The sequence below is a fragment of the Ctenopharyngodon idella genome, chromosome 23, assembly GCF_019924925.1.
Source record: "Ctenopharyngodon idella isolate HZGC_01 chromosome 23, HZGC01, whole genome shotgun sequence".
Lineage (NCBI taxonomy): Eukaryota > Metazoa > Chordata > Actinopteri > Cypriniformes > Xenocyprididae > Ctenopharyngodon > Ctenopharyngodon idella.
In genome coordinates this window covers 8817496-8840128 of record NC_067242.1, presented here as the reverse complement: position 1 = coordinate 8840128, position 22633 = coordinate 8817496, and the positions used below count along the sequence as shown (strand labels likewise).

The following is a 22633-nucleotide window of genomic DNA, read 5'->3' as shown; positions in this document are numbered from 1 at the left end:
CAAGCCGGGGCCTGCAGAGCTCATGTCATGAGACGTAGCATGTACGTCAGCATTTAAATCATTCTGCCCTGAGAGAGAATTGAACAGGTGCCAGCAGAGACAAGTAATCTCACTGAACCTAATGAACCTCAGCCAACAGCTCCAGGGCAGCCAGCAAAGGCAAGTTTACACAGGAGAGGTGGGGGTCCTCTCCACCCTAGTGCAAACAGGCACTTTTTTTCAACATGCTGTCAAACTAAGAAGAATAGGAAAGAAAATTCCAGTCTTTGACAATCCAAGAGTGACAGGTCAAAAAAAAAAAAAAAAAAAAAATGTAAAAAAACAAAATCTGATTTTTATGTTTGTCATTAAATCTACAAATGACAAATCATTTTTAACTAATAATAGTATTATCATTTATAATCATTTATATGTTATTTTGATCATTTATCTACATTTTAGAAGGATATATACATACATAATCCACCTCAAGTAAGCCTGGAACAAAATAAATCTAAGTTCTTACAAACAAAGAAGAAATATCCTTTTTTCAGAAATGATTTACAAATAAAAATACAAAGCAAAGTCTTAGAGATCAGCTGCACAGGAAACAAAGTCTTAAAAGAGATTTGCTAATTTCACTGCACATAGTGTCACATGGCGATCGTGATGTACGCATGAATGTATTTCCGGTGGATGGGAGCAGGAAGTTTGAAAACAAACATAAGAGAGTGTGCTGACGTCAGAGCTGACACAAACAGGTGAGGGTGCGGCACAGGTGTAATCACAACCTAGCGATGACAGGTATTTCCTTCATAGCTGAACCGTGAATGAGCTGGGAACAGTGTGTGCGTGTTCTTGTGTGTGAAGGAATTGGTCATCAAAAATACACCAAAACAAGTTGTATGGTGTACATAATTAAACAAACTGCTTTGGATTTCTAATTTTTGACTTTAACGTATGTCAAATCTAAGACCAGTAGTTCTCAAATGGTGGTAAATGCAAAAAATAAACTGAGATTAACTATATATGCAGAGTTAGAGGAGCAAAATAAACATCAAATCAATATTTTGGTGCCCGTCACATTTGGACATTTATTTTAAGGACATTCTTGTTTACTTTTGTACTATGAACAATTTTGGCACTGAGTTGGGTCTCCTCTTGATGTCCAATGTAAAATCAGAGTCCTGAAGCAGAACCAGTTGAGAACCACTTAGACAATAGACAGAAAATGACACAAACATCTAAACAATGATCAAATTGATGGCAATTCTGAAAGCACAAAACTTTCAAGGTTCATCAGTGATTTAATTCCTAAATTTAAAGATAGCAAACAGGATTGCAATATTTTTTTTCTTTTCAAAATTTGAATTTAACAGTAATAAAGTCCCGTTCACACCAAGGACGATAACTATAACAATAAAGTTCCTTTATTCTAATTAAAAGAGAATAGGGAAGTCCACACCACAGCTACTAACGATAACGAAACAGAGGAACAATCTCATTGAAATCACTTTCAGAACATTTTTTTTTTCAGCTGATGAATAAAAACTTTGACAGCCAATCAGAATCCACCAACTTTTAAGAGTTTGAGCATTTAAAGTGACAAAACTGCAGCTTGCACTAATAATAAACAGAACAGAACATTATAGTGCGTTGATATGGACACTAATATAGTTATCTTCATAGTTATTGTTTTTGGTGTGACCAGGCCTTAACTGTCATTTTAAATTAAAAAGGTTTGTCAAAACAAACTTGTTTTGAAATTGTAAAGTTTTAAAGTTTTGTCACCATTAGGAATTTGTAAATAATTTTATATATATATATATTATAACATTTTTATGGAAATGAATGCCATTAGTACCTTTTTGATTACTCTGAATCATTTAATTACAATTCAACTTCCTGTGCGGTGTAGCCAAATCAATTAAAATTCCAACGGATGAATTGAAAGGAAGTACATTTTTTTACTTTTGGAATTTTGCCCAACCCTGTGTCACACTGCACGGCTATTTCAATGAACTGAAAAAAGCAAAAAAAAAAAGTGAAAAATCTCTTTAAAAATGGTTCTTGTATTCATGTGTTTTGACATTAAAAAAACTCCATGTCTACATTTATCAACTACCCACAGGTTTTTAAATATATTTGACGAAACGTAAAGTGTTATCATCTGCCGCCCATTTTCTCTGCTGCAAACTATGGGGGCCGAACTGGAGTCAATCCGGTGGACTTTCCAGGGTAAAATGAACTCTTGGACTTTCCAGGGTCAACTATGCCTGCCCTTAAAGCAAACACTCCGCAGGGGGAGAGAAAAAAAAAAGAGAAAATGAGACAAGAGGAGAAACTGTGCCAGCAGCACACTGTGCCGCATGTGTTTTCTATTCAGCTCTCTGGCCTCTGTCACAGTTATTGTGATCTGCTGCCTAACGCTCCTCCAAAAAAAAAAAAAAAAAAAACCCAGAGAAAGAAAAAGGCGAGGGAAGAAAAAGGATCCAGCAATGTTTTTTCCCAGCTTGCTGGAAATGAGCTCAGAGCTGCCAGGAAGAGGTATGCAGGCCATTCCCTGGAGCTGAGGAATGACGTGGGAGCGACGCTACATGGGGGCGATACGGGGGAGAGAGAGAGGGGCGGGACCCTGGCTTCCGGCAAGTCCTGGCCTCTTTAGTTTGGATCTGTGGTCCTCCCACACAGATGGAGACTGGCTCGTCTGTCTCTCTCACCTTCAGCCCCACAGGCCTTTCGCTCTTATCAACTCAAAAACAGACAGCTGCACACGGCAAGACTTGTTCTGCCAACCTGCGGCTTATTCCTTGGACAGTGATTCATCACTAACTATCACAGAAGATATAGGGAAATGTGCATCAATGCTACGTAATACAAGTAATCTAGACTCAAGCAATGATAAAAGTATGATGAAACTGAAAATGAAAAAAAAAAAAATGCCAGTAGGCAAAACAAACCAGAAAATTAATTAGAAATGAAAACCAAAAAATGGAAACTAAAACTGTAACTAACTATATGAAATATTAAGAAAATAAATAAATAAAATGTAAACAACCAGGTTGTTTGCATTAGAAAAATACTGTCGCCTCTTAAAGGGGACCTATAATGCCCCTTTCACAAGATGTAATAGTCTAGATAAAAGTCTCTGGTGTCCCCAGAATGTGTCTGTGAAGTTTCAGCTCAAAATACCCCACAGATCATTTATTATAGCTTGCCAAATTTGCCCCTATTTGGGTGTGAGCAAAAACAAGTTGTTTTTGTGTGCGTCCCTTTAAATGCAAATGAGCTGCTTCTCCCAACAACACTCTACTACAACTCATCCTCTTCTCTAAAGCAGCCCAACATGGCCTCACCCCCTTTGTTGCATGTTCTCGGGGGCGGGGTTTATGTAAATTTAGGAGTTTGTGATGTCACTAACCCGGAAAGAAGTTTAATACTTAATATTCACTTAATATTCAGCAATATTATTGTTTTGACTGCACTGATACTATTGTATGAGAACTAAACTGAACTGGACAATTACATCACTATTTTCTGCAGAACTGCTTTATAGATGAAATGAACTAATTTAATAATTGATGATGTTTACAACGGAACTTAATCAACACTGCACAATGAACTCCGTTTGCATTATTGAAATATTTTCATGTTATAACTGTAAAGCTGCAAAACTTAGTTATACTTTACTACATGTACCTACTATAGTAATAACAGTAAATTATGCATAATTACAAGTAACTAACCCTAAACCAAACCCTAACTCTATAGTAAGTACATGAAGTTAATTAATATTACTCAGCACTTATTTGAGTAAGTACAATGTAACTACATCACCTTAAAATAAAGTGTAACCAAATATAATATGTTTAATACAACTATATTTATTATAATGAAAGTATTTATTTTAAAAAATAGTGTTCTATGTTGTTACTAGGGGTTGAAAGTGTATTTTGTGCCCATTTTATGGATTGCTGGGTGAAAATTAAAAGTCCAATCATAAGAGTAAATTGTACACCTTTCTTCAACAATCCACGCAATTTGAAGCATCAAATATGTCTGTAGCACAAGTTTGATAATTACAGTTAAAGTTTGTTCAAATGCTTGAGCAATCACTACAAATTAAATAACAAACAAATGTCAAAATCAAGGGTATTATGTCAGTAATCAATAAATTGCCCAAGATTTTTTGAATAATAATAAAAAAAAAACAACAGTACTGACTATCATTCGAGATAAAAAACAAACTCTATTTCGGATATTTTATGGTAAAATGTTAAGGAACAGGCATCTCACCATGGTGGGTAGATGTGGACAATGTCTCCGGGCGCAGGCTGTAGCTGGGCGGCCGTGTCTTTGTTGAAAAGAGCCACACACATTTCCCCCTCTGGCAGCCTGTCACACACTGCAGCCTGCATGCCACATTCCTCTCGAACTCCCAGAATCCTCAGCGTCAGGACACCTGGCCTGTCAGCTTGGGTCAAAGAAATATATGTATAAAACTGTACATCTGTATATGGACAGTACATTTGTCCATGTTACAATTTAATTCCTAATTTTAGATTAACCACTATAATTATATTTTTAAATATAGTTAAGTACTATACAGCATGAACAATTAGCATGTCAAGTAAAATTTACATTTTATAAAATGACCAGCGCCTAAAAGACTGTTTCCTTCTCAAAGTCATTAGGTTTTGCAAAACAACACAGATACAATACAGGCCCAGTAAATTAATAACAGCAGCAGGATATTTTGGGTTATGCTGTGAAAACTCATGCTGGCGCACTCTCAACTTTTCATTTCAGTCAGTTCTGAGGAAATGAAACAAAATCCAGCTCTCTGACGGGATATATTCCCATGCTGACTGTTTGAGGAATACTTGGCCTCCTCGACTGGACACATGAACACAATTGACTCAGCTGAAATCATGACGAGCGCAGCCAAGACTTCAGAGAAGAACTTCTGAACGATGTGTAATGGAAATTTTTGCGAAAAATTGAAAGCAGCGAGAGAAACAGGCTATGTTTACTCCATACAATCACAAGCAAAACAAAAATAACTGGCTATTTTTCTAGGGTTTCTTTCTTTTTTTTTTGGTAAACTGTGCCAAAAACAGCTATGCATGACTATATAAAAAGGAAATGAACAGGTTGTTAAATGCACATACCGATATCTGATTTATCAGCTAATACGCTGTGCATAAAAAAATAGATAATAATAAATCTTGCAACAAGCAAGAAGTGAGTGGGAGATGCGTTCTTCAGGCTGTGGAATTTTCTAAGGAATTATGCCAGTTGCAAAGCTGTCCATAAACTATGTCCAGTCATCCTAAATCACTTTTCCACATGCAAACGTGAATGAAAACTAGAAAAAAATGGCTTGAGAACTAAATTCAGAGTTCATCTTAGTCAGCTAACATTACATCCACAAGCATGCAATGAATCAGTTAATGTGGAAATACTAGATTACTGTATTATTAAACCACTATTCATTTATTCATTTAAACCATATTCATAACAACTGCAATCAACTAATTTTTTTATTTAGGTTAATATCTATTAAACAACTTGTGCAACACACACGTTTAATTTCCTCATAAGTTTTCTCTTGAATTTCCACTTTCAACTGGAACATTAACTTCTTTAAACCTCCACACAAACATAACTGCACACGCTGAAGACCCCTAGTAGGGCGCTGTTTGAAAAGAAATCCGTTATACCATGGAAAATGAAAACGTAAGGTGTGTGACTATGTCTGCAATGTGCTTGTGTCTGTGGTTTCCTGTCGCTTTGGCTGAGAGACAATTAAGTCCTATTGTCATGTGAATCACAATTGTAGGTTTTTACAGCCCCCTACTCCTCCAACTGTACACTACGAGATCTCATCACTGGAATATTCTACACATATCATCAAGCATGACAAGCAATTATGGAAATATGAAAACTGCGGGTTGGTGGTTAAATATTTTCCTGGCGCAAATTAGGCCAGATCTGACATTGACAGTATTTACACAGAGAACACTTACATATTAATTGTGAAAGCATTTATAATAATATTCTCATTAGTGGTCAGTAACAGAGAACTAACCTCTAATGATCTGTTCTTGGCCGACATTCAAGACGTTATTGAGTCTTCACATAAACAGACATGATTCAGACTGGATGTGTCTTACCAGCTGATGTGGTTGAGTTGCACTGATGTCTCCAGAAGCTGATGGCTGATCTTTGCCTGCTGTGGAGTCGGTTGAGCCTTTCAGCAAGACCTCCTCTATAGAGAGAGATCACATGGATTCAGTCCCAAAAGAATCAATCCTCTAGTCACACAGAATTAGTCAGACAGAATCATTTGAATATGAATCAAAGTATTCATTTAGAACCAATCACTTAGAATCAAATCACAGAATCAAACGGAGAATCAGTCACATGGAACCAACAGAATCATTCATATAGTAACAATCACTTATAATCAAATACATAGATTCATTCAAATAATACTGGCTGCGCCCAAAAACTGGAAAATGCTGCCTTCGGAGGACACATTTCAAGGTAGGAAGTCATCAAGGTGTTAGCTTCACTTCCTGTTTCCTGAGATGCCTTCATCTGATCGATTTTTGAAGGCAGCATAGATGTATCCTTTGCTGCCTTTGATATCCCACAATCCTGCGCATTCCATTCTGTGACAGCTGAGCTAGAAAAATAAAGATGGCATCCGAAAGTTGCGTTTGCTGGTCAGTTTGTGTGTAAATGTACGTTTTTGACCAACATTTTCCACTTTTGGTGTCATTTCTAGCGAGAAATTACTACTGTAGTAATTAAATATTTGATTAGTTATTACCAAAGCTCGTGCTATTTTGCTGTAGATCATTAAACTGTTACGCTGCCTCAGAAGTCTGTTTCGTGAGGTGCCTTCATGCACAAATGCTGCCTTACAAGTCATTGCCTGAAAAGGCAGCGAGGCAACAAGTCAGCTGCCTAGGTTTTCGAAAGCAGCCACTGAATCAGTCCAACAGATTCAAACCTATGGATTCAGTTCCCACAAAATAATTAATATATGTGAATTCATTCCCATGGAATCAATAACAGAAAATCAAATGGGATAAATGGGAATCACTCTAAGAGAATTAAATAATGAATCAGACTAAATAGATTAGAATCAATCACATAGAATGAGTCGTAGAGAACCAGCTAGAATCAATCTGATCAATCAATTTGAATCAATTCCATAGAATCATAGACGGAGAATCAATTCCTCAGAATCAAAGACAAATCGATTCCATGGAATCAATTATAGAGACTCAATCACTAGAATCAGTCACATGGAATCAAATGTTAACCAAAGGATATGATTCATTCTGCTTGCACTTAACTGTTATTTGCTGTATTTATGTTTATGATGTGCATATTTGTGTTCATTTTTATAGTTTTTATGTATGCTATGTATGCTAAGTGGGTGGCAGTTTTTATGTATGCTTTTTTTGTAGTCATATGAAAGAATAATAAAACATAAAAAGCCACATCAACAGACACACAGGCAGGGGGCAACTTATCCTGTGGTTTCCTGCAGAAGGGACTGAGGGTCAGCAGAAGAATTTATGGACTAACAAGAGCCAAAAAGAGACACAGCTCCCCCATGAGGGGACACTCGTCCTTTCTCTCCCATTCACAAAATCTGACAAATGACTCATTTATGGTAAAAATGTCATCAGCAGTACTCAATCTCTGATAGCCACTAGAAAGCGACTGCTGAGTAATATAAGAAAAAAAGGTCATGTGGATCTTTGTCTTATGCGCGTAGGAGGAAGTGTTCTAGTAGATTAAATAAGGTGATACAAATGTGCAAAGAAACCGCTCCTCAATAGCCAATCAAAAACCAAACTGACCAGGTTTTTACGGTAAGGGTGTGGATGTATTATTAAACTGCTTGTGCTAGACTTTGAACTCTTTTGTATTCAGTGTGTTTACACTGATATGAAATTTTGGGTTGTGAACTTGATGTCAAACATTTGGGAAAAAACCCCCAGTAAGAATGAATAGCAGTGTGAAGGATTACTGTCAGTTAAAACGATAAATCCTAATCATAAAGCCATTCGCTGAGCTCATAATTTAAGTTCATCTTGCACAGGGTTGCACTGAAATGAAGATTAAGATCCAAGCACCATAGATCATACCTTTCAAATCTCCTCCTTTTCTTACTTGAGTCCTCTGGGGTTTTGACACTCTTGGCGGTTTGTTTCTGAGGTGTCTGAAGAATCGCCTGAGCGGATCGAACCCACTCGCTGACCGACTGCTTGCTGGTCTCGGCAGCATCCAGAAGGGAAGATTCTGCTCGGCTTTCTTCTGTATCTTCATCATTATCGTCGTAGGATGAGTAGTCTGAAATCTCAGCTGGTGACTAAAAAGGAGAGAACAATTTTAGTCATTTGACAGATGCTTTTATCCAGAGCAGTGTTACTGATAAAATAACAAAAAAAAAACAAAACTAAAATTTCAGCTAATTAAAATGAAAACTGAAACTATAAAAACTGTTTCAAAATATGAATATGTAGTCTATAAATAGTAATACTTAACACTAATCCAAAGCCACTTATGAATGTGGATTATCACATGCATGAACGGACATTTTAATACTTTGTCCATTTTATTTAGATTTTTTCCCCTCTATTTTAATTGACAGAAAAGCAGATATATGAAAATTAAATTATTTGGGAAGAGACATGGTATATGATACATGATAAATCAGGATATGATACATGTCAGATTCGAACCTGCACCATCCACATGAGCATCAAGGCTCAAGGTCAAATAGTACCGGAAGACCTGTGACCTCTAGCTCAACGTTTGCCTCAAAATCATTCATATAAAATCAATCGAATGGAATAAATCAAAAAATGAATATTAGAGATTCAATCCAGTAGACTCAGTTAAATTTAATCCCATGATAACAATCAAATACAATAGGCCTAATATAAATGAATGAGAATCATTCCTATAGAATTAATCAGAGAATGAATCTGAATGAATCAACTAGAATCAATCACTTAGCATGAGTCATATAGAGAATCAATGCCATTGAAATAACTCCGAATCATTCTGAATCAAAACATGCCATAGAATCAAACACAGAGAAACCAATCAAATCTATATTCACTATAATCTATATACACTCCACACCAAAAACGGATCCATATTTAGCAAACGTTTTGTCTTTTATAAAACTTTATTGGTTTTGTTACTGGCTTGTTAACCAAAGGATATGATCCATTCTGCTTGCACTTAACTGTTATTTGCTGTATTTATGTTTATGATGTGCATATTTGTGTTCATTTTTATAGTTTTTATGTATGCTATGTATGCTAAGTAGGTGGCAGTTTTTATGTATGCTTTTTGTGTAGTCATATGAAAGAATAATAAAACATAAAAAGCCACATTAACAGACACACAGGCAGGGGGCAACTTATCCTGTGGTTTCCTGCAGAAGGGACTGAGGGAATTTTGCCTCATACTGATCTTCCTTAAATGACTCAGAGTTTGACTCTATAAAATGAACATTACAAGTGCAAAGTCAAATTTTAAAGTCACAGTAATAAACCCACAGAGGAACCGACTTCAGGATTCAGTCTTAAAGGATTAGTTCACTTCAGAATTAAAATTTCCTGATAATTTACTCACCCCCATGTCATCCAAGATGTTTATGTCTTTCTTTCTTCAGTCGAAAAGAAATTAAGGTTTTTAAGGAAAACATTCCAGGGTTTTCCTCCATATAGTGGACTTCACTGGGGTTCAACGGGTTGAAGGTCCAAATGTCAGTTTCAGTGCAGCTTCAAAGGACTCTACACGATCCCAGACGAAAAAATAAGGGTCTTATCTAGCGAAACCATTGGTCATCTTCTAAAAAAAAATAAAAAATGTATATACATTTTAATTTCAAATGCTCATCTTGCACTAGCTCTGCAATACGCCACGCATTACGTAATCACGTTGGAAAGGTCACGCATGAAGTTCACTGGAAGTACCGATCCAGTGAACATGTAAAGACTAAGTCAAACGGCTTTTACAAAAAAAAAAAAAAAAAAAAAAAAAAGGTAAAACAACGATGTTGGATGAGAAAATGAGATGGAGTTTTTCGCCCTACCGCAGTACTTCAGCCTACATCGCAAGTTACCTTTCCAACGTGATTACGGAATGCGTGGCGTATCGCAGAGTAGTGCAAGACGAGCATTTGTGGTTAAAAAGTATATAAATTTAAATTTTTCTTAGAAAATGACTGATTGTTTCGCTAGATAAGTCCCTTATTCCTCGTCTGGGATCGTGTAGAGCCCTTTGAAGCTGCACTGAAACTGACATTTGAACCTTCAACCCATTGAACCCCAGTGAAGTCCACTATATGGAGAAAAATCCTGGAACGTTTTCCTCAAAAACCATAATTTCTTTTCGACTGAAGAAAGAAAGACAAACATCTTGGATGACATGGGGGTGAGTAAATTATCAGGAAATTTTAATTCTGAAGTGAACTAATCCTTTAAGTCCAATGTTTCCATTCAAAGTTGTAAATTTAACTTATGCGCAAAACTGAAATATCGCATAAAACATTAGCGTTTCCATCCCATGTGTTCAAGAGAACAAAATCATCACTTGCTGGGAAATTGGCACAAAATATGTGTAATAAAAATGGACGATGGTGCAATCGGGGAAGCCACTATGGCTCTTTTATTCTACGTACATCATGAATGCCTCAGAGTGCACAGACGAATGCAATTAAGGCTGTCATCTTGCGTTCAGATGCCTGGTGTTTGGGAACGCAATCATGTGAGACGCTTCTGGGAGGGAATTAAACCAAGTAATTGTGATGACAGACTTTGGCTCAGGCATTTCAGAATGATCAAACCAATATTTGAGATGACATGGAATGAAATTAGTCTGCTGGTTAGTCCAGTTATCCAATCACATCCACTGTTGAGGCAAAGTCACCTGAGTTTTTTTAGCATATTGAGGGATTTATTCAGTAAATGTGTTTCCATCTTAGTTTGCACATGCGCATGTCTTCTTATCAGATTAAAAAAAAAAACAATGTATCCACCTCAATTGAGCACATGCAATTTTTATGCGTATTTTTAGAATTTATGCACATCCAGCATTTTTCTTATTCAATATCCCAAAATGCACATAAAAACAGGTGAACGGAAACATAGCAATTTACATAATGTTGTGATTGAAAGTTTCCAACACAAGGAATACAACAGACCCTGAGCGTTCAATCTTCACAGTCCGGCTGTCTGGAGGTCAATAAATGTAACAATTAATCTAACCGGTACTCTGTTCTCAAGATAAACACACACAAAGCTCTTGCAAAACTCTTGGTTCACAATTACACAAATTATGGGACCTGAATGACGCCTACTGACAGGCTGCCGCCATGGTGTCAAAGTGAAATTACAGACTAAACAGGTGTTACAAAAATATGGCAGCCTGTGTTTTTACCTTACTCACAAAAACATGCCATACTGGGATATGAAAGCCAACACAGTTTCAAGCTGAGCCTTAAAAATGAACAAAACCTTTTAAAAAGTCATTACAGATGGCTGAAGGCCACCAAAACAAAGCCAAAACCTGAATATATATGAACCAGTACCTTGTACAGCACAATCATCATTCAAATGGATGGATCACATGGATGCCAGAGAAGAAAATAAGTGAGAAGGGCAAAGGTTGGACGCTAAAAAAACTAGAACTTGGTGGCCTCCCATTAAATCTATCCTGCTGCACATATCGTAATTCCCAAGGGGCCTTGAAAACACTATCTGAGCGTCTGCCTATCCAGCACTGCATTAATTTCAACCTCTACCCTCTGGAAAAGGCTTCAAATCACTCTTCTTAAGTACTGCCACTGAACTCTGAATCCACACACAACTCCTACCCATTCTTCCCACATACGACACTTGCCTTTTAGTTACTAAATCTAAAATCACTGGCTTTGTGAGTATTGGTGTTTAAGGAAAGAATCACTATTATTATTGCTCATACTTAGGGTTAAGGGTTTCTTCAAATAAATAATAAGTCGGAGACAAAACAGGCTTAAAAATTAAAATGTCAGACTTGCATTCAAAGATGAACTAGAGACTAGAATATATAGAAAAGGACTTAATCTATACAGTGTGTATATATATATATATATATATATATATATATATATATATATATATATATATATATATATATATATATACACACATATATAAAAACTTTTCCATAGAAAGTACAGAGGAACATTGTAGCCAAGATATGCATTATTCTCATGCTCTGTTATGGACTGAACACTGGGACATCTGTGAGCCTGTTTACACCTGGTCACTTCATGTGTTTTTACTGATCGGATAGCAATCTGATTTGTTAAAATGGTTCCATTTACACTTGGCTGCATAAATGTGTCTCCGCAAAATTAATATAAATCTAATCTTCAATTCTCACGCTATATCCAAATTTAACGGAGTTCATGTCAACGGAAGCAACAGGTATGAGCTGCATTTTATTTATCATCATCTAAATACAAAATCAAAGACCGCAATAGGAGAGGGATCAGCATCAGCACTGGTAAGATCATTTAGTCCCACTACTTTTAATAAAAATTATTGTGTTTTGAGCGTCTGCGACTTACTTTCATTTGTGGCAGTTTGCGTGTTGGCTTGCTGAAAAGATACTCAGCTACTCATCTGTGGCGATGCGTTGCAGTAGCACTGTCATATCTGACGATAATATGCCATATTATGGAAGCTTGTTTCCGCCATGAAATAAAAAAATAAAAGTTAATTGCAACTTTTTATCTCACAATTCTGACTTTTTTCTGATATTAAGTGAGAATTGCGAGTTATAAAGTCAGAAGTGCAAGTTATAAAGTGAGAATTGTGAGATATAAAGTCAAAACTGCAAGTTATAAAGTCAGAATTGTGTGATATAAAATCAGAATTGCGAGATATAAAGTCAGAATTGCGAGATATAAAATCAAAATTGCGAGTTATAAAATCAGAATTGTGAGTTATAGTCAGAATTGCAAGATATAAAGTCAGAATTGCGAGATATAAAGTCAGAATTGCGTGATATAAAGTCAGAATTGCGAGATATAAAATCAAAATTGCGAGTTATAAAATCAGAATTGTGAGTTATAGTCAGAATTGCGAGATATAAAATCAAAATTGCGAGTTATAAAATCAGAATTGTGAGTTATAGTCAGAATTGCGAGATATAAAGTCAGAATTGCGAGATCTAAAATCAAAATTGCAAGTTATAAAATCAGAATTGTGTGATATAAAGTCAGAGTTGCGAGTTATAAAGTCAGATTTGTGAGATATAAACTTGTGTTATAATGTCCAATTGTGACGGAAAAAAGACTGAGTTTATATCACGCAATTCTGACCTTATAACTCGCAATTGTGAGTTTTTATCTTAAGTCAGAATTGCGTGATACAAACTCGCAATTGCGAGAAAAAAAAGTCAGAATTGCGACCTTATACTTTATAACACGCACTTCTGACTTTATAACACGTAACTGTGAGTTTAAATCTCGCAAATTCTGAGAAAAAAAAAAGTCAGAATTGTGAGAAAAAGTCACAATTACCTTTTTTATTTTTTTATTTAGTGGCGGAAACAAGCTTCCATAACACATAACCTATAACACACTCTCACACGTTATTTTTTAACATTTTGGAAGAAGTAAAATTTACAAATGTGGTTTCAACATCCAGATGCATTTACACTTGTCCAGTTTTGTTTGAAATGAGTCTCAGACCTGAAGTGGTTTGAGTGATCGGATTTAAATCCATCTCAAAAGGCATTTACACCTGGTCTTTTCACAATCAGATCAGAGAAAACGCAGGTGTAAACAGGTGTAAACTGACCCTGTGCTGTGTCACAAGCAAATTCTACAGCCCTTTGTAAAATTAAAAAAATCAATTCCTAACACATTATGGAGAAATCAACAAGGCAATCTGAGATGTGATGAGGGACATCCAGCACTGATAAAACACACACACCCTCAAACAAACAATAGACAAAGAAAGACAGAAGATACATTCCAAAGATAAACCTGAAGATACGACCCGGGCCTCCATGGGACCCGATGATATGTGATACATGAGTCATTTACCTTATGACAGGTCGTAAAAGACGGACGTAAGGGAATGGGAGGGGGTTATGTGTGTGTGTGTGTGAGCGTTTGTGTGGCTGCATTGTCACAAACTGGTTTTCTCGTGGAAAAAAAATCGGCTGCCTCCTTATCATGTGGAGACACGAACGGCATTCCAGCCCGCCAAACAGCCTACACACTCTTTTATTTGAATCAACATGACCCTGCAGGGCAGCCTGCCAGCGAACGGTGCACTACATGCGCTCTCTGTCTTTCTCTCTACGCAGTACACTATGTTCCTGGCCTGGGCTCAAAAATGTGTTCACCCTGCACTGGCTCAAAATGAATGGAGGAGTACACAAACTTTTCGCTCTATCAAATCTATCACTCCAGACGCGTCATATAGGGGCAGTTCCCAAACCAGCGGGAACAGGACAATCACGGAACCGAACGGAGAGGGATGCCAGGTCACGGTAAAGTGTGTCATCCCCAAGGACGCCCGAGTTCAGTTTGCAATTGCAGGAAGACATAAGGAAATTGATTATGGGTAGATACACGGGTGTAGTTAATTGAGAAATGAATTTGCAATAAACTCATTATGTCTAGACGCATGTCTGTTTTTCCACTCTTCCTGTAAATGGACACAAAACGTTTTTCCTGCGAAAGCTGGGCAAGTAAACAATCGTTTTTTTTTCTTTTTTAAACAAATGGTTTCAATCTTGAATCCAGGAAGCAGTGCTGATTTAAAAGACAATTTTAAAAGGAGGCATGGGAGTAAGTGCTAAACATAGTTGTGATTTGTGAGTCCAAGCTGATAGACGTTTCAGATAAAGATGTTTCAGCATCCTTCATTCAAACCCTTAGTGACACCTTGGGAAATTTAAAAATTATGTTTAAAAGATGTTTTACATTAGTGGTTCTCAACTTTTTTTTTTCCTTTAATCCAAAAAAACTGGTCTGTTCTCATCAGCAGGCAAAAAAAAAAATTTCAATGTTAAATGAACATAATTCTTCCCATATCTTTTGTTGTTGACGTCAAAGGCATTCAATCAAACTCTGTGGTATTTTGGCACAAATTCATCTGTCATTTGGTAATGCTTGACAGATGCCAGCATGGACAGGTTCAGTGACATGCCCTCATCCTATATCCCATGAACAAAACTATATGATCCAAAAAATACACAAATATGGTTTCACTCACAAAGATAAACATGATTTGCACTAACTTCAATGTGTTTTACTGAGAGTAATATTAATTATTAAATTATTAATGTTTTATTTATATAATTATTTAAAAACAATATTCATATTTTAATGCTTCATTTTTTAATGTAAAAACACAACAAAAGACATTTCTTATTATATTGATTTTATGAATTTTATTTTTAATACAAACTCAATGTTTTACTTTAAGGGATTTTCTGTTTTCTTTTGCATTGAGTAAAACATTGAGGTTGTATTAATAATATTTATAAAACCCAATTTAATATTAAATATATTTATAGTAATACATTAAAATGAGTAAGTGATAAGTATATAAATAATGAAAACATTTAAGGGAATATCTGTTTATTTTTCAATGTTTTAATTAGTTAAAATAAATATTTTTAATTTTTTTAATATTATTTAATTTGAATAAAAACAATGATATGACTTAAAGTATTAATTTCTAAATGTTATTTATTTCTTTAAATTATATATATATATATATATATATATATATATATATATATATATATATATACACACACACACAGTCAAACCAAAATTTATTCAGACACCTTGAACATTTCATTCATTAATACAGTTTATTCACTATAGTTTAAAAAAAAAATGGTAATAAAATATGACAAGATCTCAGAGTCAAACTGTGTCAGAAAAAATGTATCTTAATTATGTCAGATAACACTTAAGCAAAACATGGTCAGGTCAAAGTGTCTGAATAAATTTTGGTTCCAAATTTTTTATCAATTTTACTGGTAGTCCACTGTATGAAGAATTTTTGGGTATAATATGTCACAGTTTACTTTATTTTGCTATCCTCACTTACATAAATGAACTATAGTGTCCTGTACCCACTAGTAAAAATATACCAAAAATATAATTTTTGGTTTGACTGTAATTATATATATATATATATATATATATATATATATATATATTTATTATACACACACTCACATATATATGTATGTATATACATACATACATACATACATACACACACGCACACTATATATATATAAAGTATGCCAATTTAGGTTGAGGCAAAACTAAATGAGAACCACTGATCAATACTGTAAAGAATCCTTGACCTAAATAAAGGCTAAAAGATTCAATGTAACATTTCTAATCTTGAATTGTCTAAGTTTTTTTTTTGGTTTTGTTTTATTAATCAGATGACCCAAGCATTTCCGATGACAAAGAAACTCTAAAAATCTGTATCTGTATCTTGAGAGTGTTATCGAATTATTATTTGGATCTACGCCACGACCAAAGTAAACTACAATGAAACTTTTTAATGTTTAAGCAATATGTGATGCGACGCCTTCCAACTATTCCAACTATTAATAAGTCAATTCACAGCTGTGCTTATGCAGTGCTGCATAACATCTCTTTAACATGACAAACTTGCCTACCACTGCCCTTCCAGGAAGCAGAAGAATGAGTGAAAGAATGAATGAATGAGGTTTTTATATAGCGCTTTACTATGTACTACTGTACACCCAAGCGCTTTACAATCATATCTGACTAGATAGAAGGAACTATCAATCCAGCACAGTCTGAACGGACCTGCAGTTCATGCCAGTAATCTTGAATAGTACCATTATGACAATACGATGTATCATGCTGAATTATGATAATTATGGTCAAAGATCACTAGCATAAGACAACTAGACTACTTTATGATGTCATTGCTGATGACACAGATGTTGGGAATAACATTCCTGGAATAAAACATCAAATCAGGATTTATTTGAAATGATTCATCCCAAATCCTCTATCATGATTCGCTCACCCTTATTTCGATCCAAAACTGTATAACTTGAACACAAAAGAAGATATTTTGAATGATGTTCCAACTGCTTTGTCCATATACAATGAAAGTCAAATGGATGATGTTTTGGACCCCACTGACTTTCTTTGTATATGCACAGAACATTCTTCAAAATAAATAGACATTCTGAGATACTGTCAGATAATATGTATTACACATAATATGGCATTATAATATGCACAGTGGCAATTACTAATGCATTGTGTGCAGTGGTAAAACAACAGATTTGTGTTAGACAAGCATTAATTACATTTTACACCGATGCCTTACTACTACATTTCACGTGTCAGGTGGTTGTGGAAAATAATATGACGTTGAGCCACATTTGATCTTATATTCAGATGACTTGAGCGACACATGTACTCTACAAAATGTCAAATATTAATACACCAATACCAAAAAAGGTTGCAAATATATATATTTGGGCCAAAGGTCAATCCTAAAAGGAGCAGGGACATTGAGAACCCTGGTGAAGGCTCAAGACGTTTTGTGTGAGGAATCATAGCGCCCCCTACTGAACAACCGTGTATCCAGTCCAGTATATACAGGTGCATCTCAATAAATTAGAATATCATGAAAAAGTTATTTTTTTCCCCTGTAATTTAATTCAAAAAGTAAAACTTAAATATATTCTAGATTTATTAGACAAAGTAAAATATTTCCAGACTTTTTTGTTTTCATTTTGATGATTACAGCTTGCTGCTCATCAAAATCAAAAAATCAGTATCTCAAATTATTAGAATATTTAATTTCAAGTTCTATTAAATGACCAGTCTCAGGGTATAAATACTGGGTTTAGGTCAGTAATCTCAACAGCAGTCATGGGGAAGTCTGCTGACTTGACAGTTGTCCAGAAGACGATCATCAAGACCCTCTACAATGAGGGTAAGCCACAGAGGGTCATTGCTGAAAGAGCTGGCTGTTCACAGAGTGCTGTGCCAAAGCATATTCATGGAAAGTTGACTGGAAGGAAAAAGTGTGGTAGGAAAAGGTGTACAAGTGAAAGGAATGACCGCAGGCTTGAGAAGATTGTCAGGCGAAGCCGATTTAAGAACTTAGGAGAGCTTCAGAAGGAGTGGACTGAAGCTGGAGTCAGTGCATCAAGAGCCACCGCACACAGACGTCTTCAGGAAATGGGCTACAACTGTCACATCCCACGTACCAAGCCACTTCTGAAACAAAGACAACGTCAGAAGCGTCTTACCTGGGCTAAGGAGAAAAAAAACTGGACTGTTGCTCAGTGGTCCAAAGTCGTCTTTTCAGATGAAAGTAAATTTTGCATTTCATTTGGAAATCAAGGTCCCAGAGTCTGGAGGAAGAGTGGAGAGGTACAGAAACCATGTTGCTTTAAGTCCAGTGTGAAGTTTCCATCAGTGATGATTTGGGCTGCCATGTCATCTGCTGGTGTTGGTCCACTGTGTTTTCTGAAGTCCACAGTCAACGCAGCCATCTACCAGGAAATTTTAGAGCACTTCATGCTTCCTTCTGCTGACAAGCTTTATGGAGATGCTGATTTCATTTTCCAGCAGGATTTGGCACCTGCCCACACTGCCAAAGGTACCAAAAGCTGGTTCAGTGACCATGGTGTTACTGTGCTTGATTGGCCAGCAAACTCGCCTGACCTGAATTCTCTATGGGGTATTGTCAAGAGGAAGATGAGAGACACCAGAGTCAGACCCAACAACCCAGATGACCTGAAGGCCGCTATTAAAGCAACCTGGGCTTCCATTACACCTGAGCAGTGCCACAGGCTGATCACCTCCATGCCACGCCGCATTGATGCAGTAATTCATGCAAAAGGATGCCCAACCAAGTATTGAGCGCATAGAAATGAACATACTTTTCAGAAGCCTGACATTTCTGTTTAAAATATCCTTTTTTTATTTATCTTTTGAAGTATTCTAATTTATTGAGATAGTGAATTGGTGGGTTTTTTGTTAAATGTGAGCCAAAATCATCACAATTAAAAGAACCAAAGACTTAAAGTACTTCAGTCTCTGTGCATTGAATTTATTTAATACACGAGTTCGACAATTTGAGTTGAATTACTGAAATAAATGAACTTTTCCACGACATTCTAATTTATTGAGATCCACCTGGATCTCATCTGATCCAAAGTTTTCTCTTGAAATCTGTCTTTTAATAATTTTTCTTTTTTTTCCCCCTATTCTAAAAGATTTGTTTTCTTCTTTTTTTTTTTAAGGTTAACATGAAATTACTTTAATATACGTAAAATTATTCTGCCAATGTAAAACTATAAAACATACTTACCAGAACAGGATTTATACAGTCACTGTGCTCTTTTGATGCTGATTTGTCCTCCTCTAACTCGCTGTCTGAATCAATAGAGGGCAGGTCATCTGTCTCTGAGGGCAGTGCAGCAGACAATATCATGTGTTACCTGGATTACATAACAAGCCTGTGCATATTAAACTAGTTATGAACTTCTAGAACTGCAGCCAGAGCAGAAGGATTTGATTGGACGAGAACATTTTTACATCATTCCACATTCCTGATAGTACTTGTCAAGCAGTGTTGGGTGTAATTAATTACTAAGTAATCTAATTTCCCCTTGAAAAGTAAAATAAGGGATTACTAACTTCTGATTTAATCGCATTGAATACTTTATAGACTATAGAACAATTCTATAATAAACAATAGTGGATTTTATGTTAAAAATGTAACCTTCTCCCTTTAAATACTTTGGTTAGTTCAAAAATAATTTTTGCAACTGTATATTGTTTATTTGAAAGAATCAAAAGTGCATTTGTGTTGTTCAACTGGTCGAAGTTGATATGGGATTTATAAAGTAATTAGTAATAAGTAATCCAATACTTCTTAGAGAAAGAAATTAGGACAGTAATCTAATTACACTGACGAAGATGTAATTAGTAGCTAGTAAAATAATTATTTTTTTTAGAGTAACTTACCCAACACTGTTGTCAAGTAATAATCACACAACACTTGTTGAGTAATATGAACTTTAATACTCTTTAACTGAGAAAAAAAAAAACGAGAAATATAGAATACAGGAAATCAAAAGTTCTGCATCTACAGCGACTGCATATTGAGTTTTTTGGGATTTCATCTGATATTTTACAATTCAAGATATGTATTTCAAAGAGTAAGGATTTTTTTTTGCTTTCACTGTCAGGATCGTAGTTCTAATTTTTACTTAAAAAAATTGAAAAATAATTTATAATTGTTTATTTAGATTTATAATTTTACTAGAATTGTATTAAATCTAATGTAAGATCATCTTGATTTTTATCACATTTTTTTCCATCAAATGTTTTTTTTCACGCTTTAAAACGACAATTTTCAATAATAGCCGGAAATTATACAGGGAACTCCAAGACAGCCAAAAGTTCTATAAACACTTAGAAAATTATGGTAATTTATCTGTATTAGATAGTCAGATAACTTAACCTAGTTGACAAGCAGAATACACAACTAAATTTTAAATTGTGCAAAGCAAAAGTATGCATACATGTTCAAAAATATGCATACATGATGGCCCAAAAGCTGTCACACTCGCTTTGAGACAGCAAGCCACCCTTGTTGTTGAACCCTGAAGCTATGGGTCAGATTAAACTCCTGAAATATTCATCTTCATAACTTCAAAAAAACCCAACAACTCTGTTCTTACCTACACCAGTGCTGAACATCCGCAGACTTCTGTAACAGTCAACAGGATGTTGTTTGTGTGCTCTGGGCCGATGCGGTGCCTGTGTGACAGTCAGTCGAGGAGGAGGAGGATGACTATCATTGTCTGCTTCTTCATCTTCACTGGAGCTCCAGGCAATGTTCACTGGTTCATCTGTGCCAGCATCTTTTTTCCCTTAAATCAATATTTTTATTCAGCAAGGATGCATTAAAGTGATCAAAAGTTACAGTAAAGACATTCATAATGTTATAAAAGATTTCTATTTCAAATAAATGCTGTTTTTTTTTTGTTGTTGTTGTTTTTTTTTGAACTTTCTAAAAAAGAGATCATGATTTTCACAAAAATATTAAGCAGCACATCTGTTTTCAACATTGATAAAGATAAGAAATGTTTCCTGAGAAGCCAATCATCATATTAGAATGATTTCTGAAGGATCATGTGACACTGAAGACTGGAGTAATGATGCTGAAAATCTAGCTTTGAATCACAGGAATAAATTACATTTTAAAATATATTCAAATAGAAAACAGTTCAATTAAATTGAAATAATACTTCATAATTACAAAAAAAAAAAAAAAAAAGACTTCTAAGTGTTTAATAGTAGTGTAAATGTATGGAACAGAACATCTAATATCTAATTACTCATCTAATTCTCTGAATGATTATTAATTTCACACTTTATAGATTGATCAATCTGTTTTGTTACCAGTAACAGACTTCGGAGCCACTTTATGTGCGTTTCTGCTCTTCTTCTCTGTTTGCAGCTTCTGAAATACAAACACATGACATTCAGTGCCTGTGTGCAGCACACCAACAGCATTACATCTATGTATCGTAACACACCTGGATGACAGATGTGTCCAAGAAACTGTCCCCACATCTCTTCCAGGACTTTGTGGCAGGTGTGGATGTTCTGGCAGAGGCTTTTCCCACCTTTCTGAAAGTATCCTTCACATCATCTGGGAATAACACACACCTCATGTCCAGGTTTTTCTTACGCTGAAACCAAACATGCATACATTTAAATCTAGACAAAGGGTGGTTACTTTGAAAAAACTCCAATAAAATATAGGTTAGTAGTTTTGATTTGATTTTTACATTTTACAAAGCATGTTATTTCATGACTTCACTATTTTTCTAAAACATACTGGTGAAAGCATACAGAATGAGTAGGTGTATCAATTTTTGACTGAAAATGACTGTATATGCATAGTAATATATTGGTCTCTTTAAGTGTTATTTCTCTAGGTTAATTTTATGATGTATATTTCTAGTTCTACGGAGTTTTCATTACTTCTGTATGTTGTGCAGTGGATAAATACACTTCGAATGGATTGACAGTGAATTAAAGTATAAAGATGTTCTCCCAAACATCTGAAACATATACAAAGTTTGAGAAAGTGTGTTTATTGATCGCTTACCTTGGCCATGATGCTAAGCAAATGTTTTACGACTTTATTTTTCCTCAAACAGGGCTTACTATAACTGTTTACATTTTGGGGCTGTAGTTCACTAAACTGCGGCACACGAGCAGTGTCTTCTTCGGTTCTTCTCTCCCGCTCTTTTAGTTTTTAACTCTGCGCACTACTGACACCTGGCGGTCGATTCATTTAAGGCTCTCAGCACTGCTACTGCAGGAGTACAAAATCGATGCGATGGTTTTTATCACGTAGGGTATTTTTTATATCATTATGAATGAATGAAGGAAGAAATAGTTTTTCTTGTCAAAGAAAATCCTACCTTGTTCTCTTAAGACGTTTATTCATATGAAAAAAAAAAAAAATGAAAATCAATAAAATAACTGAAAAAT

The 22633-nt window shown here is 35.4% G+C and overlaps 1 protein-coding gene across 3 annotated transcripts in view; it reads right to left on the bottom strand.

Moving 5' to 3' along the window:
• Positions 1 to 22390, bottom strand: part of spidr (scaffold protein involved in DNA repair) — a 54266-nt gene extending 31876 nt beyond the window's left edge. For 2 of the 3 annotated variants that reach the window (XM_051881512.1, XM_051881513.1), the window contains exons 1-8: positions 22245 to 22390; positions 21667 to 21822; positions 21530 to 21590; positions 20806 to 20997; positions 19428 to 19522; positions 8151 to 8374; positions 6156 to 6250; positions 4276 to 4453 (exon numbers count right to left, since the gene is read on the bottom strand). In XM_051881512.1, coding sequence (XP_051737472.1) covers positions 4276 to 4453; positions 6156 to 6250; positions 8151 to 8374; positions 19428 to 19522; positions 20806 to 20997; positions 21530 to 21590; positions 21667 to 21822; positions 22245 to 22253 — 1010 coding nt within the window. In that variant the 5' untranslated portion in view covers positions 22254 to 22390. Of the gene's footprint in view, positions 1 to 4275; positions 4454 to 6155; positions 6251 to 8150; positions 8375 to 11611; positions 11645 to 19427; positions 19523 to 20805; positions 20998 to 21529; positions 21591 to 21666; positions 21823 to 22244 lie in introns of those variants that run through there. The other variant, XM_051881515.1, reaches the window with a different exon arrangement.
• Positions 22391 to 22633: the final 243 nt, after the last annotated feature.